At 41.7% G+C, this 13,979-nt stretch overlaps 2 protein-coding genes across 10 annotated transcripts in view; one reads left to right on the top strand and one right to left on the bottom strand.

Moving 5' to 3' along the window:
• GEMIN5 (gem nuclear organelle associated protein 5) overlaps nt 1-846 on the bottom strand; it is a 25,080-nt gene extending 24,234 nt beyond the window's left edge. For 3 of the 4 annotated variants that reach the window (XM_006021129.2, XM_025200947.1, XM_006021130.2), the window contains exon 1: nt 660-845. In XM_006021129.2, coding sequence (XP_006021191.1) covers nt 660-804 — 145 coding nt within the window. In that variant the 5' untranslated portion in view covers nt 805-845. Of the gene's footprint in view, nt 1-659 lie in introns of all 4 variants that reach the window. The other variant, XR_003093415.1, reaches the window with a different exon arrangement.
• A 28-nt stretch (nt 847-874) lies between these two features.
• Nucleotides 875-11,072, top strand: MRPL22 (mitochondrial ribosomal protein L22). Of its 6 annotated transcripts, none has more exons than XM_025200954.1 (7): nt 875-975; nt 1,031-1,105; nt 4,079-4,214; nt 5,844-5,909; nt 6,502-6,579; nt 7,928-7,997; nt 10,767-11,072. In XM_025200954.1, the coding sequence occupies exons 1-7, from the start codon at nt 890-892 to the stop codon at nt 10,976-10,978; spliced, it is 723 nt and encodes a 240-aa protein (XP_025056739.1). In that variant the 5' UTR covers nt 875-889; the 3' UTR covers nt 10,979-11,072. The 6 variants fall into 6 exon arrangements, with proteins under 6 accessions (XP_025056739.1, XP_006021189.2, XP_025056740.1 ...); XM_006021127.3 differs by having other exon boundaries at nt 905-975; nt 1,060-1,105; XM_025200955.1 differs by having other exon boundaries at nt 934-975; nt 1,060-1,200.
• The last annotated feature ends 2,907 nt before the right edge of the window (nt 11,073-13,979 follow it).

Here is a 13,979-nt window from a genome sequence, read left to right as displayed (position 1 = left end):
GTGGAGGGACAGGACCCGCTAGCCAGGACCCTCCGGGTCGAGTCCCAGCAGGAGCACGGCCACAGATCCCCGGCCTGGGCTGCGGCCAACACCGAGGGCGCGTCTACACATGCATTAGTCCATCTTTCCTAATGTGCATTAAACTTAGAACCTCGGAGCATTTATACACATGCCCCCCTCCGTCGGGGGGGGAAACACTTTAATTAGAGGGGCTCTAAATAAAGCTCCCAGAGCATCTTGTGCATCAGCATCCCCTTTGGTTCAAAATGGCAGCGGGGACGCTGTATCTAAAGACAGCTGAACAAGCTTTAGCTCAAACGCCCCCGCGCTAAATAAAGCAAAAACACTGCTTTTTTTTTTTTTTGAGCGAGGCTCGATGCTCCATGGCCTGTTTTGCTGCTCAGCAGCGCATCGACACGTCCCCTCACGCAACGCTTTAAGGCGCGGTACAACGGGCACGTGTGTAAGACTGACAGCTTTAAAATGGTATTTAAAGGTTTGGGGTTTTTTTACGGTTACGGGTATAAACGCGCCCCTGGGGCCTCGGATAGAGGCTTAACACGTGGCGGGGGGGAAGCAGCGCCCGGCCCCTCCAGCGCCTATTGCGGGGCAGGATGCTCCCTCGTGCTGCCCCGGGGCCGGGATCGCGGGGTTGGTACCGTGGAAGGCGGGCTGAGCGCCGACCCGCAGCAGGTAGACGCTGTTCCGGGCCGCGAAGCCGAAGAGCCGCGCGCCGGCGCTCGCGTCGCTGCAGCGGCTGAGGTACCAGTTGGGCGAGGCGGGCAGGATCCGCTCCGCCGCCATCGCGTGCTTGCGGCTCTGCCGTTGCCCGGCGCTGCCGTCAAGGGTCGCAAAACGACCTTTGACCTCCCCGCCGTTGGTTCTGCGCATGCGCGGGTGCCGCTCTGCGCATGCGCTGGGTTCCGTGCATGCGCGGTCAAAGCGAGGCGGCTACAATGGCGGCGGCTATGGCGCGTGAGTGAAGGGAGGTTGGGGAAGGCGCTGGGCAGTGGTTTTACGGCTCATGTAGGGTTGTGTTTCGTTTTTCTATTCGTGCAGGCCTCGCTTGGGCGCGGTGGAGGCTCCTCGGGGCCTGGCCGGAGAGGTGAGTCTATCCCCGCTCCCCATCTTCCGTGCCCTCAGTGTCGGGGAGGGGAGCGGCTGCATTTTGATGTTGAAGCTGAATGCAAACTATGACACGTGAGTTACGAGACAAGAAACGTGTTTAAAAAAACCTGCAGTGGAAATAGTGGCTTGGAAAAGGCTATTGTCAAAGCAAGTGTGAAATATTTTGGATTAAGTTGCTCTCTCAAAATCTGGTTCGAGGGAGATGGGACCGGCTGATGGCTTCTAACGTGCATTTTCCCATTGCTTCAACAAAGCGAGCATCCTTGGCCTGAATCTGGCCTTCAAGCAGAAGCGTGAATGGGTTTGTTTTTTTTTCCTATTTCAGTTTTAGGAATTGATGTAGTTTTATGGTGACTGACATTGTTCTCATTTACAACTCTTTGCATAGATACTGGGTATTTCTAACCAAAATGTGACGTGACGGTAATTTGAGTTTCTAACAGTTCTTTGGTATCCAGAAGTCTAGATACTATTTGACTTAAGAGTATCAATTAAAACCTCTTTAAAGCTGACTCAGAAAAGTAATATGCCATGCAAGAAAAGAGTTGGCTTAGATGGTTCGCTCCTGGCTTCACTTATTGATTTCATTCACAAAAATCAACAGGTTTGGCTGCCCACTTATCACCTCAGTATTTAGCCAGCAGAGGGCATCATATATATATATATAGATATAGATATATATAGAGGTATATCTATATCTGTCTGTCTATAGATATCTGCATCTCAAACAAACAGCTTTTTGTCTTCTCCGGTTGGGGAACGTTTGAAAGTTGTAGAAATCTGGGATTTTTCTCTGTCTATGCAACACCGTAGTCTTTCATTTCTTCTTGTTAATTATCAGATGAAATTGGCTTAACCATTTAAAAGTAGTTGGAGTAGCTTTCATTGTAAAGGAAGCATACTTCCGACTGTGACCCATAACTTAAAAAAATTAGGCTTTGTTTTATATTTTGCCGTTGGCAAAGCTAAAAATCAGTACTGTAATCTGAAGTTAACAGTCAAATAACCAACAAATGGGTAAATATCAACCAACTTCGGACATTGACATAGGCTAGGGGGTTCATTTTTGTGAGGACCGTTGTTATGTAACGAAAAACCAATGGAGAAAGAACCAGAAAATCAAGAATGGTGTGTAATAGCTATACTGGGCCTGTGCTGTTCAGTTTCTTTATTAGTGACTTGGATGATGGGGTGAAAAGCAGCCTGTCTAAGTTTGCTGCTGATACCAAGATTTGGGGTGAGGTGGGCATGCTAGTAGCGAAGGACAGATTACAGCAGGACCTGGATAGGTGACAGAGGTGGGCTAACGAAAATAGGATGGGTTTCAATACAGACAAGTGCAGGGTGCTGCACTTGGGCAGTGGGAACCAGTGGCACACTTTTATAAGCTTGGAAACTCCCTTCTCGAGAGCACGGTGGCAGAAAGAGATCTTGGAGTCATTATTGACTCCAAGGTGAACATGGGCCGACAATGCGAGGTCTCAGTCAGTAGGGCTAACCTCACCTTGTTGTGCATCCATAGATGCATCTCGAGCAGGTCCAAGGAGGTGATCCTCCCCCTCTATGTGACACTGATCAGGCCCTAGTTGGAGTACTGCGTCCAGTTCTGGGCGCCGCACTTCAAGAGGGATGTGGACAGCATGGAGAGGGTCCAGCGTGATCCGGGAACAGCAGGGCAGACCCAACGAAGAGAGGCTACGGGACCTGAACCTGTTCAGCCTTCTCAAGAGAAGGCTGAGGGGGGACCTGGTGGCCGTCTATAAACTCACTAGGGGGCACCAGCAGGGTTTGGGAGAGACCTTGTTCCCCCTAGCGCCCCCCGGGGTCACAAGAAATAATGGCCACGAATTGTTAGTAAGTTTAGAGTAGACATCAGGAGGCGCTACTTCACAGTCAGTGCGGCTAGGATCTGGAACCAACTTCCAAGGGAAGTGGTGATGGCTCCTATCCTGGGGGTCTTTAGGAGGAGACTTGATGTTTACCTGGCCGGGGTCATTTGAGCCCGGTTTTCTCTCCTGCCCAGGGCAGGGGTCAGACCTGATGATCTACAAGGTCCCTTCCGACCCTTCTTCTATGAACCTACTGCAAACCAGAACTCGTAGGTACAGGCAGTCCTCAGACTTATGACGCAATCGGTTCCTGAAAACCGCGTCTTAAGTTGAAAGGTTGTAACTCAGAACTGATTTTTCCATAGGAAACAATGTTATAAATGGGGGATTGGTTTCTGAACCAAGGCCCGATGCCCTATTTTCACCAAAAATACTCCAGAAGTTTGTACTCGATCAATTATAGATGAGTAATACAGCTACATTACTGTATTTATAGTGTAAATAGTGATTATATTGATTTGGAAGGGCTTCTTTGAGGTGACATTGCTGGACTTTTTGAAAGCCTCTTGGTTGGACTTTTTGAAGGGTTCTTGGCTGGAGTCGTCTTAGGAGTCCTGGATGCAGGTTTTTCTGGAGTCTTGTCTGCTTTCTTAAAGAAAGTGTCCAAGGAAGTTTGGACAGATATTCTCCAGGGAGATGAGCGACACAGCGAACTTGTTTGCTGGCATGGCGTCGCATCGGATCAAGTGTTGTAAAGTCGAAACTTTATGACATCAGTTGAAAGGGGTATCAATTTAGAAACGTTGCAAGTGTGAAACGTCGCAACTTGAAATGTTGTTAGTCGAGGACTGCCTGTACTTAGCTGTGGCATGTATGCATGTGGAGGATGTATGCATCTGAGTGTAACCTGTCGCTCACTTAAATGAGCCCCATGTTATTCATATGTATAAGAAACCTTCTTGGTGTAAAGGGATTTCTTAGACCTCATTTTGCAAGTTAATAGGGAGGTACATGTTACTTTACCAAAACAAACTTGAGCTTGTTATGAACTCTCCTGTTTCATTTATTTAATAAAAATTGGTTTTAACCTGTATACAAAGGATGCGTAATTTGTTTTGCAGGTTCCTGGCATCTGTAAATATTTTCCCACTGTCAAATATGTATACAGGATCATCTCGAGAGATCATTGGAAAATGGGAGAAGAAGAATAGAGTTGTTTATCCTCCACAGTTGCCAGGAGAGCCTCGAAGACCAGCAGTAAGAATTTGCCTGTACTATAATTTCTTAAATACAGCAAATAAAGCTCTGTCCTTTTCTGGTTAATTCTCTGGGGCACTCACTTATGATAGCTATATGCAGTGATTAATCTAAGATTGAGAGATACTTGGTATGTTCATAACTGTATAACAAAAGAAATGGGCAGTATTAGATTTTAGAAATGGGAAAGACCTATTCGATTTTCAAATTGCTGCCTGATATGATCATTTAATGTGCACGTGTTGTGCAAATACAAATCTACAGTTTAAATCTTTTCAGTGTTTGCCAGGCTGAATAACTACTAAACTTGGACGTGACCGAGGAAAAGAATCTGAGCATTTCTTTAATTGCTTCCTTTCTATTCAATCCTTCTAGTATCTAGTTAAGAGAATTTTTTAAAATCTGATTTAGTTCTATCCAGTGCAGAATCAAATGCACAGTGGAAAATACTCCTCTTTTGTGCAGCAAATTCAGATCATAGACTATTCGCTCTCCTTCCTTTCAGTCACCTGAGCTGAAAGTGTAGTTAAACATTAGCAACAAATATGGGTCAATTGATATTGTATGAGAAACTAGAGAAAACGGATGTTGAAAGGCGCGTTGCTGGAGGAAAAGGTGGAACAATTTTTGTGCCCTTGAAATTACCGGTCTGCACCGTGATATGCAGAAAATGATGAAAAACTTTTAAAATATATTCTTCCAACTTTTCTTTGAGCTGACTGTTTTCTACTTGCATTTGTATGGGTTTTTTTTTCTTCACCTGGAAGTAAGAAATTTAACATCAGCTACTCGGCTTGCTGCTTAGCAAAGCTAAAACGTAAAACATCTGCATCTCAAAAGAACAGTGGTTTTTTTTGTTTTTTTTTTAATTTTATTTTTTCAAGTCATCTTATTTTACATGTGCTATGTCACCAGTAATAAGAACTTATACATTCAAATACTGCAAGTAGTCTGCAGTATGCTGGACTGAATAATGAGATGCATATGAAAATGCGATTATTGACTTAGCCACTTATTAAAACACATTCTTTTTTCCCTTTTTTGAAATGGATATCTTGCCGTTAAAATTTACATTCCTGTTAAATTCTGCTTGTTGCTTTTAGTTCCCGCTGGTACAGCAGTGATGCTCAATTAGTTCTTTGGAGACAGGTTTTCTTGTCAATCTCTGACTGAAAGACCACTCCATCTCTGAAGGCCTAATTAAGTTCAGCATGGCACTAGTTTGTAGCAGCTATCCCAGTGAGTTGATTTGATATCAAAGTAACTTCTTTAAAGCTTTTGAATGGCAGATGGGTATTAGAACTACAGGAGAGAGGGGAGGAGGAAATAAAGGGGAAGGTTATTTAAAAAAAATTGTAAACAATGCTCTTCAATTATTTTAATTTCTATAGTAACTTAATTATTCTCCTGCATACATGCATTTTGTAGACCATATCAATCGTATGTGACATGGCTGTCCTGCAGTGCTCATGACACAGTAGCAGGAGTTATAAGCTTGCCTGGATCTTGAAAGGTGATTTTATTTGCTCCCCATGGTATTATGAACCTCTCATCTTCTTGCTTTCAAAATGGAATTAGATACTGTATCTTTTTTCTTAATATTTTGTTTTGTTTTGTTTTGTTTTGTAGGTAATATACCACTGTCGAAGGGAAATAAAATACAGTAAGGACAAGATGTGGTATTTGGCAACACTGGTAAGAGAAAACACTGACTTTACACTTTCTTAACAAGTACACTATGCAACGTGGTTTTTAGTTCCTATTTTTCAAAAAAAAATTCGTTGGCTAAATAAAAGCGTGGTTCGATTCAAATCTGTCCAGCATCTACATAGGGAAGTCCCTGAAAAAATGTTCTTGTGACTTTGTGTGAACTCAGCCATCTTATGCATGTGAATAACTTGCACTTGGACAGAGCCAGCTGACTCCCAACAGCTTTTCTCAAGCCATATGCCTGTGACACCAGTACACTACATTATTGCCTTTATGAAAGGAGTGTGCCCACTGGCTGCTGCTCAGCAGTGGATGATAGGGGAAACTTTCCGTGGAAACAGCAGGGCAAATCTTATGGAAAGTTCCATGGAAAGTAGGCATCTAATGCTTTGCTAATGAGACTTGCATTGAAGATCTTCCCATTTTAAATGGTGCTAAAATCTTGGAAATTTGTGAAGTACAGTATCTATTGAACCAAAATAAGCATCATTCCTAACACTGTGGTTTTAAACATGTTTCTTCTCTTTGTTTAGAAGGATTTAGTGCTTACTGTTAACTTTTTTCTTTTTAATTCTAGATCAAGGGGATGTCCATCGATCAGGCTCTTGCTCAGCTGCAGTTCAATGACAAAAAGGGAGCAAAGGTGATCAGAGAGGTACATACTGAAATTCTTAACACTTCTTGTCAGATTGTTTTCAGCCATGTTTTTCAGCAGTATCCAGAGACTTTGCATTAAGCCTGTCTAGAACATATTAAATCAAAGCTTTCTTGGTTTGAGCATTTACTAATGTATTTTTGTTGAGGCTTCCCCAGGCACAAATGGCCTCTTACCCTAGCACTTCAGCTCCTCGTAATGACACATTGCATTACTACAGCCTCTTAAATTTCCTGCCTGTTTATATGGCTGAAAACACAAAATCCCCATCATTTTCAACTAATTTGCAAATAAATTCTTAATTGTAGAAGTTGTAGATTACCAAAAGGGAGACGCATGGAGTCTTGCCTAGAAAATACTGCCTTTTCATGCAAAATGTTGGAGTTATAGTAATGGGTGACTCAGTTGTTTGCTAGAGGTATCAGTTTCCAGTCTAAAAATTACTGAGTAACAGGTATTCCTCACCAACTTACAATGATGGACAGCACTGAACAATCTTGCACACCTTCAACTTGTATCTTCATCTAGGGCCTGAACCTTGAAGAGGCTGCATGTGCCTAAAACTGTCATTTGCTGAAAATCCCCACTTATAAAATTTCACCATACTTAAATGCAGTAAACACATCTGTAGGAGCTGTCTCCATTCAACAGAAAAGATGGTGACCATCGGCTTGAGTCCCATATGTGATGTTTCTTTAAATAGTTCCTTTCGGGGGGCAGGGGGAATGCACTGGAGTTAAATTTAGAAAACAAAAAGACTTAAATCTTTTTATTATACTAAATCAGTGAAATATTTTGCTGGATTGGTATGCCGTGTCATACTACCATCAAGGTGATTTGTTAATGTTTAATCATCCTGCTAGTAACAGCAGTTGAATGAAGAATAAAAAAGCAGCGAGTGTTAAATTGAAATGCAAATTGAGACTTCCTATTGACAGTTTCCCTTTTAACTGAAACACTTCTGTGTTTTTGGTTTGTCAAGACTGAATGTGCACTTGAATCTGTAGGAGAGCACGTGCAGACATGTGCATACACCTTTACATTTTACAGGTCAAATTTACCACTGGCATAAACAGCTACAATGTCTTAGGTGCCAAAGGAGGTACCTTTGCTTTTGCCAGTGGTAATTTTAGCCTTTTGTGTCCATGCAGATGCTGTCTGCCCTATAGAATGGTCTCCCATTTTCAGAGCTTTTCTGATAGATAAGTTAGCTTCCTCTACCTCAGACTGATCCTTCAAGAATCCATTTCTGCATCTGACAAATATGGAAGCAATTACGGGGCTCTAAAGAATAGAAATTGTGTTGCTTTAATTCCTGATCAGCATTTCTTTTCTTTCTTCATTATAGGTTCTTTTAGAAGCTCAAGAACTGGCAGTGACAAAATACAACGTAGAATTCAAATCAAATTTATACATAGGTAAATTGCTTCTTATTTTTAGTGCATAAAAATCTCTCTCTACAATAATGTGAAATGACTTATTCCTAATAAGATTCCTTGACTTCATCCTCCTCTGAGTCAGGGTCTGCCAATGAAATTTGTAGTTAATAGCTATTCTTTATCAAAGTGCTAATGTTAATAACTAAGGCACCTTATTCTTAGTTGCTCTGTGAAGACTGTGAATACTGCAGATATCAGGCTTTCAGCCAGCAGCCTGTTCTAATGAGTATTGTTACTAGTACACTCCATTGCAGTTGGCAGGGACATCATTTTTAATGAGACATAGATATCAGTCAAAAAGCCAATGGTATTTCTGCTAGCTATATGTTAAGAGAGAGACTTGTTAGGATTAAGAAATGTAAGAGTGGTCAACAAGAAGGAAGCCTGGTATTGTATACTGTGTCGGTGCTCTTCTAATGCCACCAGATGGCATTAACGGTGAAGGTGATTGGAAATGTGATCACTGCTTATGTGGGATTATTAAAGCTGACACTTGTTTCTAAATAAGTTGTTTGGAAGATTATGTTTGCCTTAGAAACATTTCACTGAAAGCAGGAAAATGTTGGTAGTAGGCATAATTTTAATTAAAATACTCCCTGAGAAACATCTTTCATCACACATGGTCACATGCACATATCACATGTTATGTGACAATTGCAACAATTGGCTCCATAGACGAATGCTAGGAAAAGTATGTACTTTTATATAAAATATTGGTCATATTGCCTGATCAGCTGTTCATGCCATCTTTTTCCCTCTTCGTTCTGTTGCTTGCTTGCTTGCTTGCTTTTTTGCTTTTTTTCCCTGCAAGTGCTGTCCTGTTGCCCGGTACTGTTTTCTGTCCAGTCCCTTGGACATTCTGCACACTAACCCCCTCCCCCCCATTCAGTTGCACTCTGATGGGTCATTGTGTTATATGTGGTGATTGGAATTGGAAAGTGTGGGATGGTAAGATTTTAATCTCTCTGTGAAAATCTAAGTATGGTCTCAGAGTGGAGTTGCCAACGGCGTGCTCTATAGAATGACTGGGTGATGTTGTCATTGACACTGACTTCATGGGATGTGTGTTCGTAGCTGCATCGGTTGCATTTCTAAGGACCTAGCAGTTGGAGTAGTGTGCAACTTCTTGTATTTAGTGGTAGAACACTAGCCAGCAATTTATGTTTTATTTTTGAGCAACTGAACTTTTATCAAACTTTGGGGGACAGAAAATACTCTGAATGAATTGAACTGCTTCTAGATGCAGTCTTGCTTACAGTCTTCTCGCCTATCAGATTTCTGTCATTACCTTTCACTGCATGACCATTGCCATAGAAAGTTTCTCTTTCAAACCTAGGATGATGCTGTAGATATCTTTTAAAAGGGAAAATATAAAAATGCCACTTCATAACGATTGGTCCCTGTAGTGAGCAGTTTGGTAGATTATGCCTTCAAGTGCAGGTTTTGGAGAGGGAGAGAGATAAATTAAATGTTTAAGAGTACCAGTAGGCAATTTTACTTAAGTTTCTTCCCCTCTATTTTAATATTATCTTAAATTGGTATTCTGCCTTGATTCCTTTGTTGCTAGTGGCACAGGTCCTATTTATTTAGTCATGTTTATAAACACTCTTGACTTATTACAGGGAGATCAGAAGACTAAATGACCTACAGTAGAGTATATCAAGGGCTTGACAAACACAAATGTTCTGTAGCTAAGGTTGGACCTTTAACTTTAACCCTAGTCCTAAGTGAGTCACAGCAGTATGCATCGTATTCCACTTTAGCCATTGCCAGCCTCTGTGTCTCTGGTAAAACTGGGGCTCATGAGCAAGAATGCTAGAAAATAAAGAATCCGTTTAGTTTCATTGCTAACCTCATGCATTGTGCCATTTTGAGGTTATCTTTGGTCAATCCTGCTTTGCATATGCTGTGTGCTTGCAATGTAATGTCTTGCATCAAATGTTAGACTGATATACAGCATGCCTCTCCATGGAATCTTCCAAGTAACTCTTTAAAAGCTCGTTGCTCCAGGGGACTTAATTGCACACAGCACTGCTACTGTTAAATCCTAAGGACAGCTGCAAGTCTCATATTTGAAAAATCAAGAGTTTCTGATGCCTGGCCTCATTACTTTGTGATTGGTATACTGTGCTTCTTGCAGAGAGATCCACACTTTATTCTTTAGGCCATTCTTGCTCCTCAGCTGGAGGGGGAATGTCATGAGATCTGCCTCATGTCACCCTGAAACAGCCTTGGCCATAGAGCAGAACTGCAGCATTTCATCAGACTCTCAGGGTTGAGAAGGGTTTCTCTAGGTGCAGAATTAGGTCTTCAGGTTAAAGATTTGACAAATCCACTGGAAAAAGCGCAGATGTAACACAGAATCTGTAAGCCTTCACTGGAAACGCATTCCTTTGAGTTAATAGCTGCTTAGGAGAAGTGGAAATTACTGCCTTTATAGGAACTGTGAAAATCTAGTAGGACCCAAATTGAATCTCTTTTGATGTCTTGCTTCATTTTGTGCAAAGTGAGCAAGTTTTCAGTTACTTGCTTCTTAAATCCACCGTTTCATTGCCAAAAGTCATGAGCAACACCACAATAACAGCTCACTGAAAGCAACAAAATAGGAAAAATCCCTTTTACTTCAGCATCCTGTTATGGGTGGTTCCAAAAAGTACTCTGACAAAGGTGGCAGGGCACTTGTGTCCCGTTTCAGAGTAAACTGCAGCATCTTTTCTATTTTTTTTTTTTTTTTTTCCTTCTTTTTAGCCAAGTCCTTGACTGGAAAAGGCCAGTATTTGAAAAAGATCCGCTACCATGGGAGAGGCAAGTTTGGCATCATGGAGAAAGTCAGGTGCCATTACTTTGTGAAGTTGGTGGAAGGTCCTCCACCCCCTCCAGAGCCACCAAAGACTGGGTTTGATCAAGCTAAGGAATATGTGCAGCAGCTCCGAAACAGAACTATTATTAATGCACTGTAATGCTCTACACCAGACATTGTTGTACATTCTTTACAGTTTTGGGAGGAAAAATGCTTGTGAGTATATTTAAAAAAAAATAAATAAATAAATAAAAGAAAGTCTGAGTTGTCTGTTTGGGTGTTCTTAGTTGTCTGTTGCCTTGTGGAAGTCCTGAGTCATGCAGGGTCACAAGACTTTTTTTTTCCCCCCTCCCCTACTTAAATATAGCACTGTGGATCTGCAAGATCCTTGGAAATGCTGTACAGAGTGTTCCTTCTTGGCAATTTGCTGAGAAACATACTAAGTCTTTATTTAAATCCATTCCCCTCTCCCTCCCCCTGAACTGCCAATTCTAGAATGTATGCTGAGAATGCAAGAATTAAGTCAGGAAATTCAGTTGTCCTCAAACTCATGCTCTGGGGCCTCATACAGTAGCTATTTTTGGTACTGTAGGTATATCTGCATGCAAGGAACAACTGGTGCAGATCATGGTGCAAGATCAGGATGTTAACCAGTGAAACCAAAGTTCAGGATTTCGCAATTAGGCAGAGCAGTATAGGGTCAAACAGACAGATGTAGTTCACTTTACAGTTTTAAACTCCCTAATACTGACCCTTTCACTGAATGCTAGTGTAGATTAAAAGTACCTGACACACAAGCTCTTTAAAAGTCATTGTCTAAACTATGCACACGAAGTGCTATTGGTTTTCCAGACTGTGTTTGGTATCTGTTGCTCTGGGGTGCCTTTAACCATTTTTTCAAAGCATGTCTGTTCCTTTTGCCATCAATTAAACTTGGATTCTTATGGACCTGTACTTAATGTCCTCTAACAGGTCACTGAGATTAAGAGGTTGGGGACAAACGTTCAAAGCATCCATTCAGTTTCTCTGGCAGGGAACATGCTGCAGTTTCATTACTGCCCTTGAGATAGCTCTCAGATGCTGGGGAAAGGGAATGATTTTTTTTATAGCCCATTTCGGAACAGCTAATAAAGAATTGACTGAAACTTCAATTTGGTTTCTTTACACTGAGGCAGTAGGTGGCACTATCTAGTTTGAGTGGTGAGACGGCACAGGAAACCCACAGCTTGTTAAAGCTTGGTACTTGGCCCTCATGATGGTATTAATAGTTTCTGATATATGCATAGAGTTATGGCTGCTGTTAGTGGAAGTTTTGTATGGGTAGCAAGAGAATAATATGAAACAGCTTACTATGTTCAGACCAGATAAGCTTTGTACTTTTGAGGCAAGTAGAATAGAGTGCTCCTTGTGCTTAGTGGGGAAAACTTGTTACATACGTGGTCCATAGGGTTGATATAGTTTTCTCATGTCTTGTATTACTGCTGTTTAAAGCTTACATTTATATATGAGGGCCTTTCTTCCCAAGCACTTAATCATTTCTCATGGCCAGCTGAAGTCTTACAGATAAGAGAAGCCAAATACAAGGTGAACTTCTGTGATGCTTGTAATAGCATTGCCTTAATAGGTGCCAAGCATGAAAAGAGAATGACCTGTAATTTTGCTTATGCAAGTGTCCAGAATACATGCCGTCCCTTCAGCTCTGGAAGTATCACACTGTGACTGTGATGTGAGATGGGAGAGGTGTTTAGGTTCTTATGTGAGTACTACCCCCATTATGCTGGCGGTTCTTTCTCTGCTGGGCTTTGATTTCTACAGCAGCTTCTGTGAAAAAGAGAAGATTGCTATGAGAATACAAGCTGCATCTTCCACTTTTTAATATTTTTCGTTCACATGAACTGCAGGGCCCTTGTTCTCGCCTACCTGTAACATCTCTGGTTAGTTCTAAGGCCCTCATTCCATCTCTCATAAGTTGTACTAGGTAGTGTGGGTCCTAAAGAAAGTGGGCAAGGTGTTTGCAGACCAGGGCCAGTATTGGTGCCTCTACCCACTAGTTACCACTGCATCCTATCTGACGTTATAGTCACTAACACTTCTATTTTTAGGTTTGTTTCCCCTGAGAATCTCATCCCTAACGAAATGGAGAAGAGGTACTCTTCTGTGCTACTTGTAAATGCCTGGTGCATGTTGAAGAACTACTCTTAAATTTTCCTGCTCCTATCCATAGCTGCAGTGGTACAACTACATTTAGAAACTCCTGCATCACATTGCATATGGTTTAAGTTATAACAGACTCAGATGACTTAATCCATTTGGGGTCACGTGCCTGGGGAAGGAAAACCATTGAACTTCAAAATATACAGATCCAAATTTAACAGTGATTGTCACTTAACCTCTGTTAAGTCTCAGTTTCCAGGAATCCTTTCAAGTTGTCTCTCTTCTGTGCATTGAAGATTGCCCTTCAGATGTTCACCTGACCTTCAGACAAGGTCCTGTCCTTATATGGATATCCTTGCTCTATTAGCAATCTGCAGGTTGTGGGGTGAGGGGAAGGAAAGATGTGGCTGTGCCCTTTTCAGCTGCTTTATCATGCACAAAGACAGCCCAGGCACTTCTTAAAAATATCCTGAACTGCTTTTTATTTCCCATTTAGAATGCAGCTTGTGTTTGGCCTGTGATAAATGGAGACCTAGTGCAATGATGGCATTGCAAGAGGCAAGGTGAGCTACAGAGGAAGGAATTTTTAGTCATTGTTAACTTTTTCTTACCTAAGGGTTTTGACATCAGTGACTAGCTCTTTAAATGAAGAAAATTTTTGTTAAGGCTTGTGTTCTTGTCCTTTCAGTTAGGGCATAGGTCTTTCCTGGTTTCTGCTGCATATTGCAGCCAGTTTTGTCACTCCTGGGGTTTTTTTTTCTCACACATTTGAAATCTCAGGGGAAGAGAAACCCTTTCAGGCTTCCTTTCTGATTCAGTGAAAGAAGCTGAGCTCAATACTAGAAAAAAATCTCTGCAGGTCATTTTTCAACTCCATAGTACTTCTTTCACTTACAAATGTGTTCTACTTTCAGTTGATCATTACACTACATACTACGGTATCATGATACCCCTGCCCTATTATATTCTGAGAAACTGGATGACTTGGGGAAAGAATGAGTCTGAAC

Source organism: Alligator sinensis, unplaced genomic scaffold (assembly GCF_000455745.1).
Source record: "Alligator sinensis unplaced genomic scaffold, ASM45574v1 scaffold550_1, whole genome shotgun sequence".
Classification (NCBI taxonomy): Eukaryota; Metazoa; Chordata; order Crocodylia; family Alligatoridae; genus Alligator; species Alligator sinensis.
The sequence above is the reverse complement of the archived record's forward strand: the minus strand, read 5'-3'. Positions and strand labels throughout refer to the sequence as shown.